This window comes from Daphnia magna, linkage group LG1, assembly GCF_020631705.1.
Source record: "Daphnia magna isolate NIES linkage group LG1, ASM2063170v1.1, whole genome shotgun sequence".
NCBI lineage: Eukaryota > Metazoa > Arthropoda > Branchiopoda > Diplostraca > Daphniidae > Daphnia > Daphnia magna.
In genome coordinates this window covers 16,635,994-16,659,814 of record NC_059182.1, presented here as the reverse complement: position 1 = coordinate 16,659,814, position 23,821 = coordinate 16,635,994, and the positions used below count along the sequence as shown (strand labels likewise).

Genomic DNA, 23,821 nt, shown 5'->3' with positions numbered 1-23,821 from the left:
AAAAAATAGCAGCTGGCTTTTTCATTGACAGCCATTCATTTCCAATTTATAGGAGAAGTTGAATAAAAACAAAATGGAACTTGAAAGAAATGGAAAGAAAACAAAAAAAAAGAAGCACAGCTGGTGGAAGTGAAAAATCCAGTGAAACTATTGGTCGAACTCGATTGTACAGGGAAATGATTTCACGAAAAGTTAAATTTCAGGGAACGTTGTGTGTAGAGCAAACGGTTGTTTGATCACGTCCCCTGCTGTCACCACGTACACGATATAGAAATGAACTAACGCACAAAAAAGGGGGGAGTGCACGTTGAGATGAAGACGTGCCCAAGTGGCAATACGTTGTGACTGTTCCTGATAAGAAGGCACTCTTGTTTTGGTGGTCGAAATTCCATGTTTTTGTCTAACAACAAAACTCTGTGCAAATATAGAGCGTCGTCTGCTGGCTGACGTCCCACATTGCCAAACAATCAACCCTCATTTCATGCTACCAGTTCAATTACTTAAAAAAAAATTCTCGATCGACCTTCTTTTATGTGTTTAAATTGCAAGATTCCATGATCCCTCCCAATACAAAAGGAAATGTGTTTTCGTGTAAGACGAGACTGTAGGCATCAAACAATCCGGACGCCAAGACATTTCAAGCGGAAATACATCACTTGCCTTTCCTCTAGTTGTCAAAGACGATGCTCTCGTCAACGAGGAAAAAAGGGGCCAATTTTGCACGTCCAGTTTGACGTCGCGCTATTCGTCCTTTTGTGTCCCTACATTTTTGTTTAGTTTGGCGGAAGCCATGGTTCTCCAACTGCCGGAATACCAAGATACAAGCTCTTTTCATCTTGTAAATGCTTCCTGTTTCTTCTTTTCGATTTGTCTCTATAATTTTCAGCTCGTAATGAATCGCTTTCGTTTCTCTTTCAAGTGCCTCGTCGGCAGACACAACATTTTCGCATTTTATTTATTTATTTTTTTTTTCCTTAAAAGAAAGAATAAAAATGGCAACAATGCACAGCCAAACATTCGAGTGCTTGGATTAAATCCGCTATCTAGCCAACGGGAGTAGATTGTTGACATTTGTAGATGTAAATAAGACGAAACTGGCGAGTAGATTTTGCTTTAAATAATGAGCCGCTTGAAACTCTCTGTGCAGAGACTTGGCAACGTGTAGTGTATTGAACGAAACGACTTTTGCCTAGGAGAATTGTCCGGCTCTCTGCTGTTGCCGGCTGATTTTGACGCTTGAGTCGTTTTTGCTGTAACACAATTCTACTCTGACACACCATTTGCTATAAAGCACTATACAAGTATGTTTGCACAGAACTAAAACACATTTGAAAGTCCAGGGCCATCCTCGTTGAGGATTTCGCGTTTGGATCAAGCACACAACAAAAACAATTCACCCCCCTTCTGTCGTGCTTAAGTTGCCAGATTTATGCAAGTTGATTCCCGTATTTGGTAAGGGCAATCCAACTGAAAATCGTCTGCAAACATTCTACTGCATAGCCGCAGGGATGAAAACTCCCAAACTAGGAAATTTTACTGCCATTTAGTTTGTGACGGAATTTCAACTAAGTGGTCACTTATCTGTCCGTCCATTAGAAAACCACTTTTTGCGCAATAGATATAAAAATAACCCCATGTTTGTAAAGCATTAAATGCTAAGCGTTTAATGCCGGGAGGTAAACCTTCCTTTCTTCACGACGATGTTGCCATAGTTGCCGCCAAAACGTCTGCCATGGCAGAGCAAGAAACAAAAGAGATCTCACAATTTCTTGATCGTGTTATCGACTGTTACCTTGGACTACATGGTTTATATGAAAAAGGTAAATAACTAGATAAACAACTTCTTATTTTTGCGATTCGTATTGCTAACGTTATTGCTCTCATTTCCAACGTCACGTGTCTGATCAGCAAAACTTGAGCAGATCAAGTGAAATGTTCCACTGAAATCGGCGAGGTCGTTGGCTCTTGTTTCTTGGATCTTGTTGGTGGTTGTAAAGAGTTAAACCCATCGACCGAGAGATCACGAAGCCCAAAAAAATAATAATAAAATCACCTGGGTGATGTGTGTGGGATTCAATCAGTAAAGGCGTTCTTTTAAAAAAAGAACAAACTTCTTGTGAATTTTATTGATTTGATATCTGAATATGCCAGTAGGTGGCCAACAAATTCCGTTTTTTAAAATCTTGGAGTGTTTTGGGAATGAAAGAAATGAGTTTCAAGATTTAACAACGCCATGAGAAAGTGATGAAATTTATGAAGGATCTGCGAGGGGGGAGGGGGTGGCATTAAATGACGACATCGACGTACGTATCTACTTCCGGGAATTGTGGGGAGTTGCCAACCAACACTGAAAATTCAACGCGGAGAAAAAAATATGAACATTTATAAGAGCAATTTATAGAGGGACGATTGACCTCTGGCTGATCTCTGTCTCTCCGGAAACGGATGTATGGCCTGTGCGTAATGACGAAGGAAATCGATCTGGTTATAGATTTTTTTTTTTTCCCTATTTTATTTCATAGTATTTTATTGAGTTTCTTGTTGTTTAGCTATTACTGTTATCATTTTTGCTGTCAAATTTATGTCGATTTTTTTCATTCCTTATTCGATGGGTTCGATTTCAGTGCGTTATTTATTTATGACTATTTTTAGTTTTCCTATGTTCGTAACGTTTTTATTAGGTCGTTTTGAAATAACTTCCGCCCCGGAACAAGACAGATATCCTGATCGATGTACGTGCCTTTTCATCTTTTTTTTTTTACTGTCCTCCCTTTTTCCCAATTCCCAAAATTCTTTCATCGAATCAGCGGCTGTGATTTATTGAGAGTCGACATTTTTCGTTGTTGGTGGTGGTGCGAAGTCAACCCGTCGACACCAGCAGAATCGGCTGGTCTCCGTTTCCTGAATGTGACACGGTCCAACATCCGGCCACAGATGCAAAACCAAACGGAAGTGTGAACCCCCTCTTTTTTTTTTGGGTGGGAATCAAAGCCAAAAGTTAGTCTAAAAAGAACTGATGATTTTAATCAAATGGAAAACATTTTGCATAACGTGCATGAAAAAAAAAATCAAGTTACATTGCAGAATTGCAGAAAAGACAAAGAATTTTCATAAAGTTCAGTCTATTGGATCATAAGAGCAAGAATTTATAGGGACTTTGTCCATTTTCTTAAAAGTCCACTTTCAAAATCCTCCTCTGGAATGTTACCCAGAACTTGATACAGAAAATGGCGATAAAAAAAAGCTTTTGCAAAGGAAAAAAGAGAGATACATTTACTGAGGTCTTAGGTTGACAAACATCCCATCTTTTTTTTAGGGTCAGTTTCGGATACATTAGACGTGGGCATAGTTATTTTGCTAAGGCTCAAACAGCGCGGTTAAGACACGTTCTACATTTTTCTTATCCGACACTCTTCAGTTCTTGGAATTTTTTTTTATCCATTAGAATGTCTTGCACACACACACAACATTAAGAAAAATGTTCGTCTCACATTCGTCATATCGTTTTTCAATGTGAACTGCACAACAGAGTTGGTACGGTTACTCGAAGCAGAACGTCACTGCTCGAATGACTGGCGGCCATTTTCTAAAGCAAACAGTCATTTCCGTTTGGTGTTCAAACTGCCTTTTTTCTTACTTCCTCCAAGTGATTCATTGCAAATCTGATGAAACAAAACAACAAACAAACATGAACCAAGTAATTGTAGTTTGTTTTTCAGTGTTTGATTATTCGAAGTGTGACGTGCACGAACAAGAAATCGTTGCCAAATCTCAACAATTTTGCACCTGTCCACACTGAGCGTGGAAAAAGACAAAAAAAAACAAAAAGTAAATGAAAAATAACAGACCTGGTGATGCTGGAACGAACCGCCGATGAACAAGAAACCGCAATGAGTCATCCTGTTTTGTTTTTTTTACTGGGGAGAAGGCTATCGTGACTCTCCCGTTACCGCATAAAAATAATTTCACTTTTTTTTTGTTTTTATATGAAGTGAAAAAAAAACAACGTTTCGTGGAATGTCTCGAATTGAAATTAGATTCCTTTTCAACAACCGGCGTTTTTCATTTGTTTTTTTTATGCATAAAATGCCTACTAAATGGAATGTTGCCCCCATCTATTTTAATAATATTTTTCCTTTTTTTGGTAGTATTTTTGTTGTCGGGATAATGATTAGAACTCGTATAGTTCATTTATTTGCCGCTAGGGGTTTTCTTTTTATGTGGCGCCGGCGGTGGCAAACCCTTGAAAAAAAAGAAAAACCCCTCAATGCCACATGGCCTCAGGGGTTGGGGAAGCTTTTGCCTTCAACCGGTAAGCAAAAGCTTAAGCCAAGCGCGTGTGTGTGTGCACTCAGTTAAGCTTGCCTTCCTCTCCAAAGCCAGCCAGTCGTTGTCGAGAGCCCGTCCTGTCCGTTACGTTTTCGGTTCGTTGCCGTTTGTTGTCGCTGTGTGCGAAACTTGTGTGCCTGCAATCTTTTGTGATATATCTCCTGTCAACTGATAACTGTGTTTTTTCTCTAGTGCAAAAAAAAACAAAATCATTTTTATCTTTTGATGCGATTCACTAGAGCCTACTCGTGGATTATTGTCAATGTAACAATTTTCTCACGCGGCAATCGTTATTAAGTGAAGAAAAGAGGATGTTGTCGTTGTCTCGATTGGCTTCCCGCCAGGTGTGCGTGTAGTGTGAGCTGGATTTTTGACTTCCAAGTTTTTTTCTTTTTCGCTCATGCGTGACAACCACTCTAATGGATCGAATGGATGTTTTATACAGTGTGATCAGGTAAAAGAAACTCAAAAATTGTGTCCCCCTCAATCTGCCCCCTAACGGTCAACGCTCGACAAGATGTTGCCGCCGTTGGCCAAGCCATAATGGCGTCCTTGTCTCGAATTCTCTTTAAAGTATTCTCTCTCTCTTTTTTTGTGTTCCCTAGTTCTAAACGCACCAAAATGAAGTCTGATGGAACGTTGGAAATGACACCCTTCAATAAGTTGTTCACTAGGGTTTAGCCCATCTGGGGAATAAGAAATCAGCCATTTCCTTGTGAGACGTTTTGAAAAAGAGAAAAGTCCAGACTTGTGTGCCTTTTTTTTGTGTGGAACAATCCATCAAATCGCCTAGAGACACCCATCCCGCCTGATCTCCGTGTGCGATAGGAATTTCTTTAAAAAAAAAATGGGACTGGCTTAGTTTTAAAAAAGAAAACTAGATTTTTCATAATTTCATGTTCTTCTCCTGTGCGTGTTGAGTCAACCGGATGCTTTAACACAAATTTATTTGGACTCTTTAACTGGAAAAAGAAGAACGCCAATGACTCATGAGGTTCATCCTCCTCTTTACAATTTGAGCGAGAAACGGGAATTGAATGCGTGAACTCGCCAGTTGAGGGGGGGGGGTAGTCTTAAAAAGAATACCACTAAAACTTTTTTTTATTTTTTAAATCCCGTAATGCTTGTCTACGCTAGTTTATACGACCGTCATCATAAAATGTCATATAATATCAAAAAGCAACCAGCCACACATTTTTTACCCATGTTGTGTGACCAGGCCGACTTTTGTACCTTGTCACGTTTTTTTTTTCTTTTCCCTCTCCTCTCATGGCAGTTTTTGTGCACGGAAAAAAAATAAATATCCAGAACTTTGTGTGTCGTGATACCACAACTTTTCTCCCCCCTTTTTTTTAAATAATTTTTAATTCAGATCTTCAAAGAGAACTTTAATGCAATTAAAATGTTGTCTCTCAGGGCTTCAAGCAAACGAATCATGGCAAGTTGTCGTTGTTTTAAAAACATGTTAAAAGCTTATAATTTATTTGTTTTTTGAGTGAATTGTTAAAAGAATTAGGCCCTTTAAAAAAAGAAACATCCCCATTGGGCCTAATCGATTTGGGCGTGGTGTTGTACCATTTTGTTATTTCGGGATTAATCCAGCTGGTGCTTTTGTGTACAGCCCGCGAAAACGAAGGGAGACAAAGAAACGACCTTTTTTTTTGATAGAAAAAAACACGTATGTGCTCTATGAATGATTACACTTTTCCTTGATGATTGTTTGGGTGGGGCGCCCTCTAACCTATTGTTACCTTTGCTCGGCCGTCAGTAACGGTCGTCTCTGGGGTAAATCTTTTACAATGTTTGAACGTTTTTCCCATGCAGACAGCGGCAAGTTATCTGCTTTTTATCAGTTCCCAGGTTCTTTTTTTTTGTTGTTGGGTGAGGGGTGATGATAAAAAAAAAAGCGAGGGAAGCATTAGCCTATGGGGCATGCATTACATTCATTATCTTAGGCGTCTGGGTGTGTGTGCAACGGCGTTGGTGTGTATGCAATAGTTGTGGCCCTGTTCTTGATGAATGCCAACCAAATGAGTCTCAGTTTTCTTTTCTGCATTATGCTGACATTCGAATCATTCCCGCTAGCTAACGGTGCGTGAAAAGAGAAGAAATCCCTCCATCGTAATTCATTCTTTTGTTGTTTGGGGCCAAATAGTTTTTGTTGTTGCTGGATTTGATTACTGCAGCTACGGGGAGAATCATTTTTCAAATTTAATACCGCAAGATAAAGCTTGGGACGTCTAATCTTGTAGCCCCATCTCTCGTTCTTGTGTCTAGTTCTTTTTTTTTTTTTTACGTACAACAGATACCCAGCTGTGTGTTGTAGGCCTCTTTCGTCCAACAGCGTGCTCGTTCTTTTAAACCAAAGCTTGGGGAAAAAAAAAAGAACCCCAGTAAGCAGACAAGACACACTACAGTGAACTTTGAGTTGGAGCAGCCGTTATGGAAACAAAGTTCAACACTGAAGGGGGGGGGGGGGATCTGATTAGGACGCTCGTGTGGCCATGTACACATAAGGTTCATCATTATGCTTTAGCTTTCTCTTTAGCTTTTTTATATTTTTCCTCTAGAAACTTCTTTCAACTGGAAGTTCAGGCATAGATTTTTTTTAGAGAAAATTTGTGTTTTACCTTCAAAACTCTGAAAATCATTTGAAATTAATGTTGGAATTTCTTTGAAAAAACAGGTAATGAACTAAATCGGATCCACATGAAGAATCCCAGTCATCACGTTCGCTATCGAGACAATTAAAAATTCCATAAAAAGAAAAAAGAAAAAAAAATTGTGTTCATTGGTGCATGGAAAAAACTACAGCGCATTTCAGGACACCATGGCAACAATGACGATCATGCTGAAGGCTGTTTTGATGTTATTCTTCTGCTTGCTGGCCATGCTGGCAGGTCCAGTTAAAGCGGATTGGACGGCCACATGCACGGCTGGCTGCACGTGCAAATGGGCCGATGGCAAGAAAGTAGCCGAATGTCCAGGCGCTGGATTCACGACGATACCCGAAAATTTAAGCCCCGAAATTCAAGTGCTCGATTTGAGAGGCAATCAGCTGGGCGTGCTGGTCAACCGGGCCTTCTCCTCCGTCGGCCTCCTCAATTTGCAGCGCATTTTCTTGCGCAACTGCAGCCTGACGCTGGTGGAAAAGGACGCGTTCCACGATCTCAACATCATGGTGGAAGTGGATCTGTCGCACAATCAACTGCACCGCTTCCACCCCGAAACGTTCACCAACAATGAGAAATTGCGATCGCTTTCGCTGAGTCACAATCCGCTGGAGAAATTGGAAGCCCACCAATTTCCTCCGTTGCCCAACTTGCGCAGCCTGGAGCTAGTCAAATGCCAACTGGAAATGGTGGACAAGAAAGCGTTTATGCACCTCAGCAAGTTGGAGACGCTCAAACTGTCGGCCAACAAATTCACCAACCTCAAGCCGGAAGTGTTTCTGCCGCTCAACAAACTGAAGAGCCTCGATCTGCAGGATAATCCGTGGAATTGCGATTGCCGTCTGTTGGCCCTCCGCGATTACCTGTCCGAGGCTAACCTCAACTCGACTTTGACGTTGTGCACCGAGCCGGAACACTTGAAAGGTAAACCGTGGAGTCGCTTGGCTGCCGAGGATTTCGCTTGTAAGCCGCTGATCGACGTTAACGAACCGCATGTCGAAGGCCGGCTAGGATTTGACGTCACGTTCAGCTGTCGCGTCAGTGGCAATCCACCGCCCACCATCTGGTGGGTCCTTCAAAACCGACAGGTACAAAGAGGGAAACCTTGATTACATAATGCACTTGTGCGTATCTGAGTCACATGTAGAAACTCGGGTCAGTTAATGAGATTTGTTACTCTCATTTTCCGCTCGGCTTATTCAGATTGTCAACACGACGACGGCGTCGCAGAGCGAGCAGTTTGTCATCCGCCAGTCGACCCATCCGACCAAAATTAATCCGTCGATTGCTTCGCTTCACGCCGAACCGCAGCAACCCGAATTCGAGTATTGGAGCAACTTGACATTGCGACGCATTAGCGAGCAAGATGCTGGCCAGTACCGATGCATCGCCCGCAATAAAGGCGGTCAAGTGGATGCCAATGTTTCATTGCAAACGCCTCCGGCTCCCGTCACCATCCTCATCGAGGAGGAGACGGGATTGATGTCGTACACGACGGCCATCACCTTGGCAGTTGTCGGCGCCCTTGTTTTGCTCGTTGGACTAGTCCTGCTCATCGTCTGCCTCGTCCGCCGGGTGCCAAAGAGGAAGCAGCCGCAGCCACGCGACGGCAGCGCCGCCAAATTGAACGGTTCGGCCAAAACGGTCAACGGAAACGGATCGATTGCGGCCGTTTCCGAACAGGAGAAATCTCTGCTGGACATTGAAATGGATCAGCACACGTCGCTGCAAAATGCCTCGACCGACGGATACCATGCCGTCTCTCAAACGGATATCGACGCCCAGCAACACATGCAAATGCAACTTCAATTGCGTCATCAGCAGCTGCAGCAGCAGCAGCAACAACAAATGCGGATGATGCACGGATCCAACACGTACATTCCGGGCGATCGCTACGACACTAGTCGAGTTCCTGAAAGTCTGACAAGGCACTTGATGATGTTGGACGGATGTCAAGTGCAACAAAATCCCGACGGATCCTTCTATCCGGATTTGCTGGACATTCCGCACAGAGGGGCCCGAGGCGGCGGATCACCTAGTACTCATTCGGGCGCGTCCAATGAAACGGCCAATCACCAACAGCAGCATATGATGATGTCGACGTTGAGTGCCGCTCAACTTGCCGGACATCCCAGTTACGGCGTGATTGGTCTCCATCCGCCGCTCCAGTTTACGGACAGCAGCAGCACGACGAGCAGCACGGCCGTTTTACTTCCAGTCGGAGCCCGACCTGGATATGTGACGCTGCCCAGAAGACCTCGACCGAGGATGCCCAGCTGGGCTAGTTCCCCTCCACCCATGTCTTCTTCTTCACCCGGACCTGGTTCGTTACCTGCGGAAGAACCGCAACAACCTTTGTACGATACGATAGGACCACGTGTGACGGCTGATGGATCATCAACGTCGGCGTTGTCGCTCAACAAAATTGCCGGCCTGACACCTAATCCTTCGTCGGGTCTCAGTCCGCGCATGCAATCCAGCACGCTCAGCCGAGGGCACAAGATCTCTCTTCCAGCTTATTACGTGCCCATCGAGGAAGTGGATATTCCGCCTCCGTCCCCGCTGGTCCAGCAACGACGCGATCATCAGCAAAGCACGCCCAACATCCTATCGAATGGTCAATACGAAGATCATCATCATCATCATCATCACCGGATGGGTCGTGAGCCGGTGCTTGGCTATTTCAACAACAACAACAACAGCAGTACGCCGATCCGGCGGGCGGATGACAGCGAGACGCAACATCTCCTCAACGATTCATCGACGCCCACCAGCGCCAACACGTCATACTCTAACGCGGCGCCCGAGGTGATTTCCCCCATTCCGGATTTCCGCACGGCGGGAAGCCGGGCCAGCGTATCCAGTCTGAGTAGCAATACAGGCCTGAGGAGGAAAATTGCCCCGGCCGTGCCCCCCAAACCGCCCGGATCAATAGTTGTCGCTCGGCCGGCGAGTGTCGTGCCCTATCACGATGACGTCGCTTCGCCGGCCAAAGTAGCGCCCAAACCGCCACCCAAACCGAAGAAAAGACTTTCGACGACGGGCGATTCGGTCAAATTAGAAGATCTAGAAAATGGCGGCGGTGATAGCGGTGGCCAGGCAGCCTACGAAGACGAGGGTGAAGACGGAACGGAAGTTTGAAATATAAATAGGGAAGTAAGAAAAAGAAAAGTGTGCCTTAAAAAATAATTTGAAGTTCGTGAGGCATTCGCCTGCGGGCAAAAAAAGAATTGACGGAACCATTTTTGGCAGACCTGGAAAGAGAAATGCTGGAACATTGAAACGTTTCATTTAGTACACACCGTCTTATTGCAGATGTGTGTGTACACATTCTGTGTGTGCGTCTACGTAATTTTTTTTTGTGTTTAATTCCAATTTTTGCATCAAAATTGTTTTGAAACCTCCTACACAAAAATGACCATTTTTCCTGTGTTTTTCCCGTTTTTTTTTTCTTTTCTTTTCGTTCGTTTATTATTATCATTTTTCCCTCCTTCACGCGATGTATTTTCATGGTTCTTTATAGTTTAAACTGTCAACGTGAAAATATGTACATAAAAATGTGATGATAGTGCGGAGCCGGAGAAAATCCGATTGAATCCGAAGTAAAATTATTGCGCGTGTACATAAGACAAAAAAGGATGTGAGCAGGAAGAGTCAAAAGCTGAAAGAGAAAGTGAGACGTGCCATCGGTAATTATTCTAAGGAAATGCAAAAACATTTCCCATCTTTTTTTTTTTTTCGTTTTGTTTTTTACTTTGATGCTGTTGTTCCTCCTCTTGCTCCTCCTCCTCTTCCATTAGAACTTAACTGTATACAAAAAAAATACCATGTCTCTTATATCCATTCCATCTTGTATATTTAGCTCATTTAATAAACGTGGATGTGCTATAAACATTGATTGCCAATGTTTCGGGCAATAATTTTGGGGTTACAACGTGGGTCGATATTAAAAAGGTCACCCTGCGAATGAGAACGTTAATTAATTTAATAATCAATTCCGTTAGCCAGACGGCCAAATGTTTCCAAATTTAAATCTAATCAATCAAATTGCTGCTCATCTTGCATATTTACTGAATTTAAATCCCCCGCTACCTGGAAACACAATTTTTCTTTCTGAGAGCTGGGCTGAAAAACTGGCAGAAAAACTTTTGACCAGCTGTCGGTAATGACGGCAACGGTGCGGAAGGATTAATTGGGCTAAAAAAAAAAAAAAAAAAAAGTTTTTAGGGAGAAACAAAAAAATTGTCCAGGAAGTGAGTCGATGATGGGCGTCCCGTGTGTGTATTGCCCTCCCCCACACACGCGTAATTAATTTCCTTGTCTACCCTTCCCATCGCTGCACGCACACACACACACACACACAAGGCAATGAGAGAATCCGAATGCGACGGCGGGAGCGATGTTGAACGTCGCATTGCGTCACAGCCGCAATCTTTTTAAACTCCGTTTTTCCCTCATTGGCCCTACTGTAAAGCTGTTGGTAACGCGTATTATTTTATATATTTTTATTTTAATAGGGAAAAAATGAAAAAGAAAAGTTTGTAAAGACGATCATATTTCATCTGACCAAATCCACTCGACCAAGAACTTCAAACTGACCAACGTCCTTGAATGTGCGTTTTATTGACTGGAGACGTACGGGCCGGATCCGTTTAAAAACATATTTTTTGTTCGTTTATTTTTTTCTAAATGGATCGTATAGAGAAAGCAAACATTGGAGGACGTGTTTCTTGCAAGATACGCGGGCAAGTAGGCAGCCAAACAAGCAAACAATCGGGATTTACGCGGTTGCCATAGTAACCAAGCCTGGCCTTCTGTTTTGTGCGGCATGCGGCCGGGCGGATTCCGGAAGGCGATACGTTGTTGCTTTTCTCATGGAAATCATTTTGGACGACGCTGTTATGTCGACCGCAAGGACGCCATTAAAGTTTGTGACGGCGGTGGAAAAAGAAGAAAGGAAATGGAAAAATATTTATGAAAAAAAAGCACACGAGGCTATTTTGTGTGTGTGTGCGTTTAATTATGTTCCACGAACAGGAAAAACATCAAATGTTTTTATCCAAAGTTTTCCCCCTTTTTTTTTATTTTTCATAATGCACATTTGCTGCTGTGACTATATCGTCGGGTGAACGCATAATAACCCTCGACTAAATGCGTGCCGTTACGGACAGGTCCCGAATTTCTCCCCACCCACCCCTCCAAAAAAAAAAATCCAATATGTTCACTAAATTCGCCCGTCGTTAAACCTACTCTCGTAATGATCTCCTGCCTCCTTTTCGAAAGGCGGAAATACTAAAACAAATTGAAGTGTGTATTTTCTACAAGTCACTATAGTCATTAAATTATATGAAATAACAAATCGTTATTATTTAAAAGTACAGATTCATTTTTTCTTTTTTTTTAGTTTTGGTTGTTGGTTAAATAGAAAAAGAAATTTAATTTCTGTTTTCTAACTTGTCAATTATTTAAATAAATAAACTGGATTTACACAAACACCAACTATAACGTGGGAACTGCATGCAAAGACTTTCAGCTAAATCTTCTTTTTTTTTTCACTCGTTAAAACTTCACACTCTGTGCGTTGCATATATAAAAACCATGTACACTGTATACATGTCGCTGAGACAATTATCAAACGAACTACCCCGAAAGTTTTAAGTAACATTTGCATATTTTTTTTTGTGTGAGGGTTTTTTTTTTTGGGTAGGGGCGAACTATGACGATGCGCCATTCCGCCTCAAAGTATTCGCCATTTGCATGATGAATAAATTTGCATACATATGTGTGTATATGTGCGTGTGCCTGTAAATTGAAGACTTTTTATTTTGATTGCGTGGTTGTTGTCGTGTTTACTAGCGCCAGTGAATGACGATGGAGGAATTCCCAGTGTTTACGGAAATGATTTAAACGCCAATCGATTGATTGTCTTTTATTTTTTAAACATTAAACAATAGCGAACCAAGCCCTCGATATTTTGCAACATCGTCAATTGTATAGAATTACTCTTTGGCCTTCAATAAATCAGCAAACGGCTAAACAGTCATGCGGTTCCTCTTTCGTATTTAGTGAAATCCGAGTTTGAAAAGGAAAAATTCAGTGACGCATCTCGGGGCTCATTAAATATCGAAAACACGCCTCCTATCTTGAATTCCCATGTATACACACAGTGCAAGCAATAATGACGTCCTAGGCAAAATTCATTGTGGCAATCATCTTAAAAGCCTTAGGTAAATATTCGTATAGCCGTTTGCACGGTAATGAATCCCAGCAACGCGTATAACCTTTTTCATTCATGCTACATTAGAGTGCAGTTTACTGATTTTCCCTCCCACCTCCCCACTTCATTTCCCGATACAGAACCAAATGTGCGATGACTTGTACGTGGAAGAGATAAATCTTTCGCTTTAGAAGGCGTTCTTTAATATTCTACCAACATAGACGGGATAAACAATTGGGACCCATTTGCCGTGTCCCCCTTTAACGCGTAACAGACGGTGCTAATGATCAATTAGACGATGTTAGCTGCCGCTTGCATTAACCATATTTCAATTCGTCGCTTGATTATCCCCAACAACTGCTGGGAATTTTCACGAATTTATTGCGATGCGATTGCGATCGACTGCGCCGAAATGTTTCACTGTTTTGTCTTAGCTCAGCGGGGCGTCGCATCAGATGTTTAACACCGGGTCAATAAGAGATGGGCCACTAGTCAGCAGAAAGTGGCTAAAAAAGATGGAGAGATAATATATACGCACGAAACATAATCGCGGCCCATATAAGAGGTCTGTTAGTTTGAACGACACGCCTCATCATTCGCTATGGTGCCATTCGCTATTTAACTCCTGCTCTATTGGATGATTCTTTTTCTCCATTTGTGCGTGCGTGTGCGTTATGTATTCTTCTTTTTTATTCGCGATACGGCTCACCAGGCAGTCGACAGCTGCTGCAGTGCACGATTATTGATTAAACACCAGGACGAGCACACAAAAAGGGGGGGGGGTTGATTTCAGTTTTTTACGACACTGAAAGCAACGAAGAATGGGACTGCTTTGTTGTAATCGAAAAACAAGTCGAGTTCTTCCTTTGATGATGAATGACGACGATAAAAGGGGAAAACATTGCAGCCCAAAAGGCTAGAAAAAAAAAAGAAGAGTCTTTTTTTTTTTTTTTTGTATTCCACACGATATGGCGAGCCGACATGATCGCGTCATTTCAAGTCCTTGTGTCGTCTTTTATTTTTTTTGGTCTTTTATTCTTTGTGCCGAATCTTTAAAATATCCTCTTGGAAGACATCATTACGAGGGCTGTCTATTCCTTGTATTTTCCCGCACGCAACCCCCCCCCTTTATTTTTAGCGCGTGTTGCACGACCGAAAGCGCGACAATAGCCAAAAGATCTATATTCCTGCCTATAAAAAATTTGCATACATAATAGAGCGTACAAAGAGGCAGTCAACTCAAAAGAATCCACCCCCTTTTGCCATTTATCATTTGGTCTCTTTTGAAAACTCGGATTTTCAGCGTTTGGCGTGATCATGTGCGTGATTCGACTTACCGTCTGAAAGCTCCTAATAACTGTTCATGTGCAACTATAAATTTTGACCAGACTAAATTTTTGACACAAGTTTGGGAGGTGGTCATCGATGTTTGTGCTTCAAAGGGGAATACAACTTTTCCGCGAGGATCTGTAACGACAGTCGTTTGTGCACGTCTATATATTAAGTGAGGATTGCCGGATTTGGACAATATCGTGATTGAGCAGATGAGACAGCCATATTGGATCGATGGAGAAATCCTCGAAAAAGAACGAAAATATGTGTATACAAAAGAAATGAGAAGGAAGACACAAATGGAAGAGCTATATACACACAACATAGTTGTGTAATGAAGAATGACAAATAAAATGAGAGATAAAAACATAGGGGCAAGCAAAAGTCTGCAGGAAATCGGGTGTCGACTATGTCTGACGAATATAATAAAGACAGAAAGAATCTATTGTCTAATTGGTGAGACCTCGTTGAATGCACAATTTTATGATCTAGAAAGAATATGATGTTATGTGAAGCATGTTGTATAATCCAGGAATAAAATGGGCAATATCCACTCGAAAACATTAAAGGGGAAAATGCTTTTCAAGAGGCTTTCCCACAGTGAAGACATCATGGATTTCACATGACCGCATAAAGAGACCCTACATATTCATATAATCTTTAAATTGTGAAATACATTTTCTTTTTGAGCAGCAGACTGCCCTCCACTTGTATTAAATAGAAGACGGCCTCGAAGAACGTGATGCATTATCAAAACGAGGCGCCAACAACTGTCAGCTGGCTGACTTCAATATTGTAAACATATCGAAATCAAATCAAGAAGAGCAAATAAATAAAAACTGGTTGTGACAACCTAGACGCTCTCTATCTTCCGTATGCATTTCAAAATATTCTCATATCTCGAAGAAAAGAAAAAAGATGAGTGTCCCTTTCTCGTGTTGGCTTCTTCACACGTCCCTTTTCATTATGCAAAAGATAAATCAATGCGTATGGCAGTTGAAATGATGGAACTCGACAACATATTTTTTGTTTTTGTTTTTCAAAGTTAAAAAAACAAGATGATCATCTATAATTGATACATGTTAACTTGAAAAGTCAAAGAAAGGTCGTCACGCGCCAACGTGGCTTCTTTCAAACAATCGTGTAACTGGGTGGCAGACGTGACTAGTATGAAAAGGGGAAAAATGGAGGGGGGTAAACAAAGGCGATACACATTCCCCAAAAGTTGTATTGTTACCTTTTTTGAGATATTACCACTTTTGATACACCCTTTCTTATTTTTGCTTGGGGTTATATAGTAATCATAACTTTTACTGTTCGCTTTTGATCCATATAGTCTCTCATACATGAATGATGTTGGAATCTCGAAATCTTGCCTAAAGCTTCTTAAACTCCTCGCAAGAAATGAGATCACGCAGTGAAAATCAATAATCAACTGAAAAATTGGACGGTAACGTTACGACCCGACAAAGAAACAAATCTTTGAGTAGAATATACGGCTGAGAGACGTGTCCTACAAGTCACTTTGCATATCTAAGAAAGGCAGCAGCGAAAACACGAATCCTTTTCCGATTCATGTGCAAATAAATTTCACGATGTCAATCCTAAAAATAGAAGAAAAATTGCAGGCAGTGGCTGACACGTTCTCGACTCTCTCGTTGAATGTCAATTATTTGTTATGTAACACACTGCTTGCGGCAAATCAATTACTAATGCGATCCTTATGCGCCGTATATTGTTCATAACGGACGTTTAGAGCGCAAAGCGGTCCGCTTTTTGAACTCGTCATTTTTATTTGCCTTTCTCACAGATACAAGAGCTGGTTTAAAAAAAAAAATGGAGATCTCTGTTTCAATATGTGAATAGAATGTAAATACGTTCTTGTCTTCTTTTCTCCCTCTCCACTGTTTGGTGTCGTTCAATAAATATTTACTTCTCAATCCATATGCACACATGCAGTTCTTTTACACACTCCCCTTCGCGGATGAAACACGTGCGTGTAACCGGCCGCGTAAACAATTTTGACCCGATTTCTTTCTTTTTCTTTTGCGTTCGCGTGTCATTGAGAAGAAAAAAAAGATGGCTCGCCTTGGATCAACAAATCCGGATTATATACACGAGTCCGGGTGTTTAGGGGGAAGGGGGGAATAAATATGCAAAACAAAGGGGGGAAAGATTGTCAATGAAACGCGAATGAAGCTTCTGGTTTTTGTTGATATTTTTTTGCGTGATTCGTTCTTTGGCGTGATCAGCCACTATTTTATAGAGGGGATCAGAAATTAAGTGATCCTCGGATATATAGAAGTTGCAGTAGCGTAACGTGATTGACGGTTGGCTTCATCCATTAGAGGCACTCGGCCACAGTATACACGAGCTGCATTTGACAAAATCGTTTTTCTTTGCTAAATAAATAGCAGAACTCTCTCTAGGGCTAAAATCAATATAGGAAATTGGCCAGTTTCTTATCGCAACAGTTTGCGGTGAAATGAATTTATTTAACATCAGCGATTGCTTTGCAGTATCGATTTTTAAAAGGCGAAAACTGCCGATGATTTGAAAAGTAAATTTATAACCCGTTTAAACCCGATAATCTTCCGCCTGATGTGATGATCCCTGACAACCTGGTCAAATAAAAAAAGGTCAGTTGGTAATACATAACAATTCGCAAAAGGGCGGAGTATACTGACTTAATAGTTTAAGAGTTCTTGCGAACGAGGTTCAATCAGCTAACGTCAGCAGCATCGAGGTTAGCCCGTTCTTATAAGCATCAACAGCAAGTCGAAAGAGCGCTGTGCAGCCGTGGGTAATCCGATTACGTTAGCATCAAGACGAAACTTGAGATGCGAAGCCCTGAATGAGACGATGAGGGCTTCAATGATTCTTCTTTTTTATTCCGCTATGTACGAATTATGCAATCTAGAAGAAGAACTGAGAAATTGAAAACTGAGAGCCCAGTACCAGCAAAGGCTTATCGATGATGATGTGCGGATAGACACCTTGTTATTTAATCGATATGGCACTAACGAATGAAATGCTGATACATTCACCAAATGCATCGATAACGATCGTTTTCTCCCATTTTCTTTTTAATCTGTAAGAGGGAGACATTGAGCGCATTAGCACAATCTTTTCTATTTTAGAACTTGTTTTTATTATTTTCATGTATCAGGGTTGTATATCGATGGACGTTAGATGATCGATCTGATTTCCGCCACTTGTCTACTATAGAAAACGATGACAAGCAGCAAATGATGGATACGGCCGAACAGAAAAGAAAAGCGACTATCGTTTGCTCTCAATCTTTATCCCGTATCAACAGAAATGCTTCGATTGATGTTATTTGCTATAACTACATTTCGCAATTTACTGATCTGGAAGAGAAAACGGACAAATATACGAGTAAAAAGATCCTGTTATTACACGCTGGATATACCAGCAGCAAAAATGAAAGGATGCCACTGCAAACGTGTACGCGCTGAGCAAGATGCGAAACTTAATTCGATTCAGTCGGAAACTCGCCAATCCTCCGAGAATTGCAGAGGAACTCGCCTCTCTTTCTCGGCTCCCTTTAATTTCCCTTTTCTTCCCCACTGCATCCAATGACTGGAAAGGCGAATTCGACTAGTCATTCGCATTTAAGTAAAGGTTATCATTCCTCCGGCTGGAACGGATCCTTTAAAAAGCATGTGGGAGTTAATATACCTTTAAAGGAAAACAATCCACTCATCGTTGAATATGCGGCTACGCGCAGCAGACCCCATGTTTACCTAAAGAGTCTGCTAAGTAGTTGTCTATATGGTTCATACAACGACACACTTAAAGTGACGTTTCACCATTGACCGCCTTATTCCATGGCGGTTGCGTTTATATAGACATTGCGCCATTTGCTTCCAGATGCTGCTCTTCGTTGCTCTCGGATCGATGGCCAGGCGATACCGCCACACGCACAACTATAAGCACCCACCACCACTTGACTTAGATGTTGTGTTCTTTTTCACCTGTGACAGCAAAGCCAAAATGGCCCACCCCTATCCACAAAAAAAAAAGGGAGAACTGGATCTTGAGAAAAACGGATGGCCCTTTCCTCGATGGCCATGCGGCAGTCTCTCGAGACGAACCTGTGCAACAGAAACAAACAACCCACCAACAGGGGGGAAAAAAACTTTAATAGTGCAACGATATTACTTTTTTTTTTCCCCACTGATCGATCGTGTTTAGTTTTTTTCGCTGTGTTTCTACGTCTAAGGAAAAGAATTCTGTCGTTGCAAGTTTGGAGATTGCAAAGAATGTTGCTGCGCTAGACAATCGTAAAACATTTGCGACATATTTTTCGAATAGCAATATAAGAAACGTCTGTTTTACATCGGTGTAAACCAGTGCATATGCGTATAAGAGAAATTCAATTGCGTTTTTTCTTTGCCAACCCAATGGATAGTCTCTTTTTAGATATCCTTTTATATAGACATTTTTTGTGTGGAGGGGGGGTGTAGGGCTTCCGGAAGGAATGTAAGAGCAGCCCCTTTTTCTTTGCACCGGCTTTTGTCGGTGCCAATCGATGTTTGCGTTTGTTGTGCTATACAAGTTTTCTCCCTTTGATCTGCTTTTTTTTTTGGCTTCTGAGTGCTGCTTCCATAGTTGCCAACAAACGTGGTGAGAAAAGACTCTAGCTGGAATAGATGAAATAACTTATTGATAGTGTACATTTGGTAGACACACAACATCTACGAATCCCGCCGAGAGCCAACCCCAAACAACAATGAAATTTATAAGCACACGACTGCAGTCTCCCTTGTCTTCTGTTTGAAGCGTGAACCATTTCCCAACAGCTTCAATACCACCCACGTTTAGAGGGGTGGGCAGAGATGCCACACGCAGACTAAAAGTCTTTTTGACTTGTTTCTCGTACAATTACCCCACCAAAAAATGGGAGTGGCCCCGTGACAATCGGCCCCTTTCCTATACCACCTCCCGCCTTTAACGCAGAATGTCACTGGGGTTTTTGCCTCAAATTGAAATTGACCGAGTTTGTTTCCCATGACGTCGTGTCAGAGACAGCACGACATCGACTACCCCATCAGCCACCACTTTATGCTTTTATATAGAGAGATATAACCAGATTGATGCAACTAGGACGTTCCCCATTCCCCCCTCTCTCCGTTTCCCCCCAACTACGCCCATGGAGACAATTCAAATGCGACACAATAGATTTATAGACTCTTTTTCATGGTGCCAACTGACAGTCCTCACCAAACTCTTCATTTCCCTAAATGAGTCATGCAGTCCTCCTCCAACTCACACATTTGTTAAGGCGTGGAATGAGAAATAAAGCATGATCTTTAATTTTTTTAAGATTACGTCGTTTTGAAAAAATGTGAATCATTTGATTAAGTAACTCGGGTATTTGAAACGTAACGGAATCAAGTGAAGACAATTTAAAAAGGGGTCAAAGGGGATGCTTTCGTATAAGGGATCGCTTACTCAATCATCAGCACGCAAAGACAATTATTTCACGATTTCGCGCTTCGTGACCTCGTGAACACACAGTTTATTTTGACTCGGAAAGTAATCGAGAATAAACCCCGACGAGTGGATGCGCCAAACGAGGGTCGTTAACCGTGTGTGTGTGTGTGATTCTTTCGTGAGTTGTTTCATCAACAACTTTAAAAGACAAAAGATAAAACAGGAAAAGAAATGCTTCAACAAAAAAAAAAAACAAGTGAAGCGCTACCCTATCGTCAGAAAGCCATTGAAAAGGTCGGAGAGTATACAGCCAAAATTTACGAGCTTTCAGGGAAATTACCTGTGCCTATTTTTGGCCATCCCACACAACAGCTCTGGGATTCTTACGGATAGCCAGATGTTATCCATTTCATCGGCCGAAAATCCCAACTTTTTTTTTTCAACGGCTATGATTTGCGATCGTTTTTATCGTAAACACGTACTACAACAAACAGGACTGTGATCTTTGAACGGCTGAGAGAGCAACACAAAAATCGATAGTTAAAGTTGCTTTACTCTAAAAGCAATTTATGAAATAAAGTGGGCAAAAAAGAAACCCTACTCTTTACCCGTAAGCAATAAGCGAAATTTGTTTATAATACGGAGCCGTTGTAGCGTTCAAACATTGCTTCTCGTTAGAAACGGTAAGACAATGCCCAGTTCGCACTGCAAGAGAATACCTTATAGTCAATCTTTTAATTAGGGTTGCGTATAATACGTTTGTAGATGTTGTGCAAAGTTTATAGCTAGCCACATCAGAGATTAATGCGATGTAACAGTCCTTTTCTCAACATATTCAACATAATCTACGATGAACTACATAACAACCTATTCTGAATCACGGCCGTTTTCTTTTGTGCTTGTTGTTGTATAGACAAAGAAGACGGGCTTATACAATGATATCGCTATTATGGTAGATATAATATTCTCACAACCTAAAGCGGACAGGCATTCGATAATTAAAAAAAAAAGGGTCTATTCAATTAAGTCTGATGGCTTGATGTTCAGCAATTTGGAGTTTCATGGAGAACCTAAACGAATTAGAAACAAGATCACATTCGCGCATCATTTGAAATTCATTAGCGTGTTTAAACTAAAAAAAAAATTACGAAATTCAGACAAGATAAAATGCTAAGAATTCCATGTCAGAGAGTAACGTCGTAAAACGTTGTCCAGGTTTTGTATAGTGCGCATAACGAAATGTACGTCGAGGGACGCTTTTCTTCAAAAATAGGAGCGTAAATTGTGAAATACAGGGGATTTACGTTGTACTCTGCTTCTTAAGCTATAAAGAAACGGCTACGATATAACTCACGTCATAACTTGCTGTGTATACAGACTTTTATTTATTTTCACCGTAACCTGCATTTTCCTTGTGGTTTTTCGGCTGTTTGTGTTAGTATACGTAATCAGCAATACAGAAGATCCGTCAGGACGGGTAATTTTAATTTGGCAGCAATCCTTCCACCCGGAATGAATAAGATTGCCAAGTTCAACATTTCTTCCATGAAGAAAGCAGTCTTTTGGCTACACACGTGCTGGCAATTAACGTTTGATCTGAAAGCGACTAAACTCTATTTAAAAAACCTGACCCCTCTCTCCCTCCATTTATCTGAAAGCCGAGGAGATGCATAAGCTCGTTGCTTCTTCGCTAATCTGTTTTTCTTTCTCGACATTTCAGACTATTTACAATTAGACTTCTTTATTTGCTTGCATTCCTGATTGCGTGTCTGTAATTCGCTTACGTCTTTGCAAATAAATGAACCAACAGTTTCCATTTTATAGTAGATTCTTGTGCTTTTCTCAAACTTGAATCGCCACAATAAAAGTCTACACTCTACAGGCTTAAGTAACATACTTCGCAGCCAACATTTAAAAGATAATCAGTTTGATAAACTCTGAATACAAAAGTAGATAACAAATAACTGCAACCCAATTTCAAACCATAAAGATTGAAAAGCGAAAATCGAAAAACCAATCCAAGGAGTGGAACAGCTGCGAAATGCTTCGATGGCATTGTAACTTACAGTTGGCCGACGTAGACAACATCACTTACACGGATCCGGCCCGGTTGGTCCAGAGATAAATTGATTCCCAAGAGGGGGGACTCGCCGATGGCCTTACGCAACAGCGGATCCTCCGCCAGGCGATATCTACATTGGATGGTATAGAGAAAAAACACAGGAGAGAATGAACCAAGAGGGGAGAAAAACAAAGGCAAGAGATAAGATTGCGCAGACAAACAAACATATCGAAGTGGAAAGAGAAGAACGTAGCACGGACTATACATACTTTCGTAAAGTTTGTAAAGGTTCTTGTTCAGGGTCTTTGATTCCAGCTGCTGGATCAATCGTAGTTAATACACATCTATAAATAAATCAACAAAGATAAGTCATATAGCAGGTTCTTTGTTACGGGAATAGACGTTTTACCGGCTGCAGCCATTGACGTAGCGGAAGACAGCTTCCTCGCCAATACGTATAAATCTCCATTCATCTTCCTCGTAGGGCTGGCATCCGCTGATGGTGATGGTTGGGCGGAAGTTAAGTGTCGAAACTTCTTTCTCGTCCGTTAACCGAGAATTCAAATCTTGAACAGACTCGGTGGATAGTAAGTGGAATGGAGTATAATCGGTAAACACCGCCTACGTTGCAATGATTAATAAAATCAATCAATACTCACATATTTGTTTGATTAGTAAACTTAAATATATAGGTGTATCATTATTTACCCCGTCGGTCTTTCTCATCCAGGGAAAGCATGGTTTGGTTTTCATTGTGCGAGGAGACACGCGTGTGTACGGTAAATGGACCAGTCTCGCTCCGGAATCTTTTTGGAATATGTATTGTGATAACCATTGAGCTGCCTGATCCCCACAATCAAAAGCAGTTACTTCATCTCCCCAAACTCTAAAGCACACAAAAGTTTTAATTGTATTTGATTGAAAAACAATATTATTACCATCAATACTTATTAAGAAGAAACACTTACATACCTCACTTTGACTTCTGTTCCTGATTTGGAAAGAATTGGAAATGTAATTGATTCTGTGCTGGGTGCTGTCAATTCTACTTTGTTTCCACTGATGGACACCTTAATCAGGACCATTGTTGGGTGAATACGAGCATGCAAAAAATTGTTGTTCTCGTTGACAACCATAAATGACCTGTAATCTCATTGTAACACTGCACTTTCTATATAAATATTTGAAAGCAAGATTTTGGCATACCTGTCCTGTAGTTCTCCATTGACAAGGCCCATTTCACAAGCATCAGCCTCTTCCACTTGTATTCCTTGACATGATTTAATGGGGAAAATGTGGATTTGACTTACTACGCCACACGCCTTCCACCCCTTAACTAATTGCTTGGAATTCTTCATCTGCGAAGATCTTACGTAAAGTTTGTAGGCAGCTGCGGCAGTGAGAAGGCCCACTCCAACTCCGACAGCTAAAACTACAGACTGTCTAACATCCATGCTCGTGTTTTTGCAACAACACGTGAAAGGAGGAAACCAGGGGAGACCTACAATGCGTGACAGAAACTGGGCTGGATTGATCGATTGCTTCCTCACGTCTCGTTTTGCAGACAATGGGCCTCACACTAACCTAAAAATAATTGACGTTTGCAAATGTAAACATTGACTAGCGAAACAGCAATGCCAATTCTCGCAGCCGGAGGTGTGCTCTATTTTCTAATTTATTATAATTAAAAGTTTAAATCATTTAAGTTATTACCTGAATTTACCAAATGCAGAGAAGCTAAAAATGCTC

General features: G+C 41.4%; 2 protein-coding genes and 1 long non-coding RNA gene across 5 annotated transcripts in view; 1 reads left to right on the top strand and 2 right to left on the bottom strand.

Annotated features, from left to right (window-relative positions):
* The window catches only part of LOC116933017, a 31,234-nt gene extending 20,341 nt beyond the window's left edge, over window positions 1-10,893 (top strand). The window contains exons 1-3 of one of the 3 annotated variants that reach the window (XM_032940920.2): window positions 4,343-4,783; window positions 7,016-8,089; window positions 8,205-10,893. In XM_032940920.2, the coding sequence (XP_032796811.2) occupies window positions 7,160-8,089; window positions 8,205-10,142 (2,868 nt within the window). In that variant the 5' untranslated portion in view covers window positions 4,343-4,783; window positions 7,016-7,159 and the 3' untranslated portion in view covers window positions 10,143-10,893. Of the gene's footprint in view, window positions 1-4,342; window positions 4,784-6,280; window positions 6,421-7,015; window positions 8,090-8,204 lie in introns of those variants that run through there. The other 2 variants (XM_032940927.2, XM_032940922.2) reach the window with 2 other exon arrangements.
* Window positions 2,093-4,102, bottom strand: LOC123469470. Its single transcript, XR_006642727.1, has 2 exons — window positions 3,849-4,102; window positions 2,093-3,662 (listed from the first exon to the last, which is right to left on the bottom strand). It is a non-coding gene; the product is annotated as an uncharacterized LOC123469470 (long non-coding RNA).
* A 10,927-nt stretch (window positions 10,894-21,820) lies between the features above and the next one.
* On the bottom strand, window positions 21,821-23,665 carry LOC116936653 (mitochondrial amidoxime-reducing component 1). The gene is made up of 6 exons (XM_045168244.1): window positions 23,279-23,665; window positions 23,045-23,215; window positions 22,781-22,958; window positions 22,482-22,693; window positions 22,342-22,416; window positions 21,821-22,202 (listed from the first exon to the last, which is right to left on the bottom strand). The coding sequence occupies exons 1-6, from the start codon at window positions 23,524-23,526 to the stop codon at window positions 22,073-22,075; spliced, it is 1,014 nt and encodes a 337-aa protein (XP_045024179.1). The 5' UTR covers window positions 23,527-23,665; the 3' UTR covers window positions 21,821-22,072.
* Between the last annotated feature and the right edge of the window lie 156 nt (window positions 23,666-23,821).